Source organism: Trachymyrmex septentrionalis, unplaced genomic scaffold (genome assembly GCF_001594115.1).
Source record: "Trachymyrmex septentrionalis isolate Tsep2-gDNA-1 unplaced genomic scaffold, Tsep1.0 scaffold76, whole genome shotgun sequence".
Taxonomy (NCBI): Eukaryota; Metazoa; Arthropoda; class Insecta; order Hymenoptera; family Formicidae; genus Trachymyrmex; species Trachymyrmex septentrionalis.
The window spans coordinates 1,372,964-1,379,742 of record NW_017305947.1 but is presented as its reverse complement, the minus strand read 5'-3'; the positions used below and the strand labels follow the sequence as shown (position 1 = coordinate 1,379,742).

The 6,779-nt window shown below is 35.3% G+C and overlaps 1 protein-coding gene across 1 annotated transcript in view; it reads right to left on the bottom strand.

Annotated features, from left to right (window-relative positions):
* Window positions 1-2,521: 2,521 nt before the first annotated feature.
* Window positions 2,522-6,779, bottom strand: part of LOC108754119 (collagen alpha-2(IV) chain) — a 55,766-nt gene continuing 51,508 nt past the window's right edge. Inside the window, exons 21-27 of the mRNA XM_018496195.1 lie at window positions 6,250-6,435; window positions 5,845-6,137; window positions 5,537-5,624; window positions 5,263-5,433; window positions 4,917-5,102; window positions 3,982-4,274; window positions 2,522-3,846 (exon numbers count right to left, since the gene is read on the bottom strand). Coding sequence (XP_018351697.1) covers window positions 3,346-3,846; window positions 3,982-4,274; window positions 4,917-5,102; window positions 5,263-5,433; window positions 5,537-5,624; window positions 5,845-6,137; window positions 6,250-6,435 — 1,718 coding nt within the window. The 3' untranslated portion in view covers window positions 2,522-3,345. The remainder of the gene's footprint in view (window positions 3,847-3,981; window positions 4,275-4,916; window positions 5,103-5,262; window positions 5,434-5,536; window positions 5,625-5,844; window positions 6,138-6,249; window positions 6,436-6,779) is intronic.

The window sequence follows — 6,779 nt, the reverse complement described above, 5'->3', positions numbered from 1 at the left end:
TTATTAATATTATTATTATTATTATATCATCGACATTATTATTATCACTATTACCAATATTCTTGTTGCAATTGCTATATTATTATAATATAAGAATAATTATATTATTTTATTATTATATATATCAATATTGATATTATTGAACACATGGAATATTCATATTTCTATTCAATAGTAAGAGTACCTTTATATAAATATAAATATAAATATATTGTATAAATGTATATGTATATATATGTATAGTGGGTTTATGTACGCGTTATATATAAATAATAGATGCGGACATTATTTATGTATAATCGATATATAAATTGACGTATATTTATATATCTATACATGCGAGATGGAGAAAGAAAGAAAAAGAGGGAAATCGATCTTCTATTTTGCATAGCTCGGTAATGATTCTCTTTTGGGTCTTAGATGCACACTAAATTACTTCTAAATGATATCTGTTGTTATATAAATGAGAAAAGAGGAAATCTAATTACACCTACACGTGTATATGCACACGATGCTATGCGTGCGCGCGTGTGTGTGTATACGCGTGTACACATACATATGAAAGAAATCTCACGCAAGTGTCTTATTTTTCCAGGAAGTTCACCACTTATTAAAAGTTGGAAGAAATCGCTACTAGAGGTTTTGAATGCTTGTGATGGTAATGATGGGTTCTTGGTATGAGAGTATAGAACGTCAGCGAGTTTTCTTTAGCATCGACGAAATTTTGTTTTAATTGTAAAATTAAAGATTCGCGTAAGAAAATCGTCTCTCTTTTCCATTTCGTTTTGACCGTGATTTACAAATGTGATTTTGACGGACGCGGACGTGGCAATTCTAGTGTTTATTTGGCGTGTATTATTATATTTATATTATTATGCGTCCGTCTTGTGTTTTTTTAAATTTCGAAATTAGTTTTTTTATCGAAGGGAAAAGGGATTCGCGTTTTATAAGTTTTTTTGAATTATTTAATGGAAATTAACTTATATCGTTTAGTGTTTGAGCCGTACATCGCTTGAGGTACATAATGAAAAGCAACGGATTCGGATTTGTTTGTTGCGTGTTTTACCTAAAAAAATTTATAGATATTTATACGTATTATTGTTGTTTCTTTTTATTTTCTATAATACGAAACACGAAATTTTTTTGTCCGTGTCGCGAGGAAGTAAAGTATAACGACAACGGTGATGATAACGACGATGACGATAAGACAATTGATGATAACGAATGAGGATGATGTTGATACTGTGATGACATTAATACTTGGTCTGCTCGTCCCCTGTTGCTTTTTCTTCCAATTGAAAGCAGTTACAAAGTTGTAATCTCCATAAAAAAAAAAAAGAAAAAAAAAAGAAAAACACAACGTGAGGTACTCTGAATATGTACACGTACATACATAGGCATGTACTTGCCTGTGAACGCGGATACGTATATTACGCGTACGAGAGAGAGAATGAAAGAGAGCGATAGAGAGAGGGGAGAGAGAGAGAGAGAGAGAGAGAGAGAGAGAGAGAGAGAGAGAGAGAGAGAGAGAGATATTAGTACGCACGTACATGTTTGTGTATGTCCGCGCGTGTGCATGCTTATGCCAGGGTGCGAGATGGAAACGTCGTGGCGTTTAGGCGTGCAGTGTGTATGCGTGTGTGCGTGTGGAGGCGTGCGTTGTTCGTAGGCACGCTCGTACGCGGGTGTGCGTAGCAAATTACGTCATATAGATAGATCATATGTGCTTTCTAATGATGAATAATTTTATAAATATAAATATAATATCGATCTCTCACCGTGTACGTTTATTTCGTACGACGAGCTTGTATGTGAACTTCGCGTGTCCTGGAAAAGGCCCGTTCGCCTTTTATTAAACTGTCAAATGATTTCAGTGTTCTTGCTTCATTTCAGTTGATTCTTTTAAGCGTTCCGCGAACACGTAAAGTATCCCTCTCCTGGCATTCTCCCTTCTTCTCCTCGTTTATATCGCTTCCAGTTTCTGCCTTCGCTCAAGAGCTTTGCGTGATATTATTTTTAGATGTAGTCTAAAATTAAGATATACTCTTATTTTTTATTCATCGAAAAACAGGAATTGATTTTATTTAAATTAAAATTTATTTATTTAAGGAAAACAATATGTTTTATATCTTCCAAGCAAATTTCTTTCTGCGTTTTTATTTTGTAGACAATAACGAGAAATAAATTGTCAAATAAAATACTACCGATGGAACAATGAAACTTTTTTGCTGCACTCATCAAGCAGACAAAATTTTCACGACAAAGTTACACGACTATAATTTTGTTTAAATTGAAATTTATTTAAAGAAACAATATGTTATATATCTTCTAAACAACTTCCTTTTGCGTTTTATCTTGTAAATGGTGACGAGAAATTGTAAAATATAAAATACTGTAGATAGAACGATCAAACTCAATTGTTTTGCTGTTCTTTTCAAACAGAAAAGTAAGCTAATTAACTACTGAATTAACTACTAACTACAGCGTTTTTTAATTTATTATTATTTATTCTCTTACGTTGTATGAAATTTATAATTCGAGATAAGTGGAAGGAAGATAATCGGAAAAACGTCAATTAGCTTATACAAAAAGATCTTTATTCAATGCGAAATACATAGATAATAGTTACGATAGCAATACAATATACATAACGTTAATTTAGTTATCGTAGTGTAATCTCCCGTAAATCGCATCGGCAAACGCGACGTTAGTGGCAGTTTCGCGATAGCCGGGCGCGACAGATTCTTTTTCTATTTGGCATAAGGCAGTTATATGGCTTTACGATAGCCGGCGGCGCTTTTTATCGTGCCCGCAGGAAGAGATGGCCGGGAGAATGGTCGTAGACCTGCATAGGGTGGGAACGAATATAGCGATGAGTTCCCAAGAGCGACAGAAGGGTGCTGGATGAGGATTTTAGATAAGCAGTAATCCAGGTCTTAATTCAATAGCAGCCACTTTGACAAGCAACTCTTCTTTCATGTTGAGACTTCCGGGGTAGAAATGTACTGATAAATCGAGAAATTTATCAAAGTTACGTTTCATATCTAATACTTCAATTTCAATGCTCTGTGACTTGAAAAGGAGTTTATTCATATAATTTCTTTTCCAAACAGCTTAAATAAACCTGAACTATCTGCATGTTGTTTATATAATCTCGAGTCTTTATGTTCTTGAACGTTCGTCCACATTTTCTACTCGATGCAAGGTCTACGAACGAAGACACCCAGACGATATAACTTAACTAATAGAATAAAATAGTTTTTCTTGCTTCTTTATATACATAGGCTTGCTATGGCCTTTGCACGTCACTGATGCCGCTGGATATATGTGCGATTTATGCTGCGCCTACACGTTGTTTAAAGACTCTGCCGATTCCCAGTGCCTACCGCGTACGCGACCCCTCCTGCGTTGGTGATGGGGTACACGTCTGTTCGAGGAATATCTTCCTCGTGTATGAGTAGCCCATGGATTAGGCGGTATCCTGGAAGACTCGTAGTCGGGCGGTAGATTACGAGGTGGTGGTGCCGGTGGAGCAACACCCCAATTATTGGGGGCTCGCTCGTTGTTGGACGTGAAAGGCTTTAAAACCTCGGTGACCCTTCGGCGAAGGCACACGGCGCAGCGACTCACTCGGGACGTATGATCGGCTTTGAGCGTCTGTTGCAGCGGTTTACGGAACATTTCGTCGTCATGAATGGTCGCTAACCAGTACGATGTCGCCGTAGCGAAATAATTACAACTACCAAGGCCACGACATTCAATAAACGGTCTGACGCGGAATTCTTCTAAGCAGGATCCGGGCGAGACTAGAGACTGACCACCACCATCCGCACCTGCATCTCTGTGCTGTAATTTTTAAATTATAAAATTATATCAAACTAACTGACAATATCTTCAATATTCACTTAACTATTATACATTTTTTACATTTATTGAATTCTTATCTATATATTGAAATTAATATAAGACAATTGATCTTACCATGAGGAAACTGTATCCAACCCAGATTTCTTCCCAACCACCTGGACACTCGGGTATTGCCATGGATTGACTGTGAACAGCTATTACTCTAGTTGGTGCTTCGCACACTGAACATCTCGATATATATCTACCAACTTCTGGAGCCGGTATTGGTGTCATCATCATCGGCATAGGCTCGGTTGTACTGAGCCAGTAGCTATAGTCATTACGATTGGCATAATCGCACACGTTGTTTAGATTGCAGAACAGGAAAGGCATAGTGGAAAACTTCCTGACGCAACTACCAGCAGCGCCTGTGAATTGTATTATACTTTATGATTTATCAATCATTTTGTATTATACTTTTATTAAAGATTAGTTTTAAATCATGTATATTCTTGTAATGTTAAAAGTTTTAATAATTGTTAAACAATTTTTCTTTTTTCATTAAGTTTCTTTCTAATACTAGATTGTCAAGAAAGTTCTGAATCACTTTTTTATATAGAAATTTATTCAAAAACAATTATTCTTCAAGGTAAAGCATTATGTTAAAAAATCATTCGCCATCAATCTATTAGCTGTCGGATTTGATACCATTAATTTAAATGGAACTAAGATTCTACTGCGGTTATGTCCGTATACGATTTTAATCTTGCATCATTTGATTATGGTTTATTTTGCTCAATGAAATATTTCTTCGAAACTATTGAGTAAGTTGAGGTAGCTTATCATGAGTTCTTCATATCTCGAATAATATCGGAAGGAAATTTGACAGTTAGCAGAGTGATGATTATTGAACGTGATAGTTTTTATTATGAGGAAAAGATGTTGTTTTTGAATAAATTTGTATGTAAAAACGTTGATTCAGAACTTTTTTGATAACTTAGTTGTTAGTCAGATTAAAATTTTATTATATTCTATAAAAACAATGTTTATATTAAAAATATATTGCTTACCAAGATCCTGCGCGTAAGCTCGTCCATTACCCATGATGTGCAATAACGAAAATCCTTCCCAGATCTTTACGGTATTTCTTGGACAGACCGGTATCATTTCGGATTGCGAGTGACGAGCAAAATAGAATCCTCTATCTCTTGGACCAATTCCATTTGGCGCAGGTAATCCAGGTGCACCGGGGAAACCTGCGAAAAAGTAATTGTTTCCTTATTTAATCCACAGTTAAAACAATGCAAATTGTTACACCAACATATTGTTTTAATTTGAAAATTAAATTATGTTAATATTTAATACTATAATATAATTATATTAAATTATGATAATATGAAATATATATTATCATACCTTGTTGTCCTTGTCGTCCTGTAAACCCGGGAGGTCCTTGATATCCAGGAGGTCCATCTTTACCATCCGGTCCTTGCAGCCCAGGAATTCCAATCATTCCTGTCTCACCTTGTCGACCCGGCAGACCGTCCTTGCCAGGCTCACCTATCATTCCCTGTAGTCCAGGGAAACCTGTGTATTTACCACATGCGATATTATGTTCCATTCAATACAAATATGCATATACTACTTACTTTTCTATAAAATGAAATATATATAACAAAATATATACAACCTGGTAATCCGGGTACTCCTATATCACCGGGCAATCCTCGTCTCGGGAACGGCGGGAAAGGATTTATGCCAGATTCTCCTTTCGATCCCTTTTATAAGCATATATTTAAAATAACTCATATGTTTTATCTTTGTTCCTCGACTTTATTCAATTATTTAAAATATTGTTATATTTGAATAAAAAAATAATTAAATTAAAAAAATCTATTATAATATTTTTGTTATTAAAAATAAAAGCGGAAAAAACTAACAAGTAAATCGATGGCTGCAATATCTAAATTGTGAAAAATAAGATTCAATCATACTCACCTTTGGTCCTTCAGGACCAAGCGGTCCAGGAAGGCCAGTTTCACCGGTTTCTCCTCTTTCTCCTTTCTGTCCTGGCAAACCATCAATACCAGGTAGACCAGAGTCACCTCTCATTCCCTTTGGTCCAGTTCGACCATCTAATCCACGCCATCCAGGTTCTCCAGGTTGTCCTTTAGCGCTGTCTGCAGATATTCCCGGTTCTCCACGGAAACCTTTCGGTCCTGGTGCTCCAGGGAAACCTTGTAATCCTTCTAAACCTGGTGCACCCGGGAAGCCGACGAATCCTCGCAGACCTGATCGAAACGTAAAGTAATAAATATTAATTAATGTTAATATTTTTAATTTTGTCCTGTTATTACTTAATTAACTTTGAAGAGAAATTGAAAATGCGATAATGATTGTTACCTGGCTCTCCGACCATTCCTTTAGGACCACGAAAGCTGTGACCTATGTCACCAGAGATTCCCTTAGGTCCGTTCGGACCATATTCACCAGGAGCTCCTTTTTGTCCTGCACGTCCTGGAATACCAGGCATACCATCAAGACCAGCGCGGCCAGGTTCACCTGGTTCAGCGAATTCACCGGGCAATCCTATGGTAAACAAATAAGAAAATGACATTAAATGAGATGAAATATCAAGTTTGAAATATCTAGATTAAAATAAGAAAAATGTTTGTAGATTTTTATTAGCAAAATTACATTAGAATGTGAAGCATATGGCATTAATTTTCTTAACTTACTAACTTAAAAAGATTCATTATATATTTTAACTATTAATTTTGACAAAATTTTATGAAACAAAGTATAATTATTTTTAACATATCAAATAGAGAAAAACTGAAAACTCTAAGTATTAAAAAAAATTAAAGAATTATATTGTATACACAATACAATTTCAATAAATTTATACAAGAGTAGGTTGGAATTAAATATTA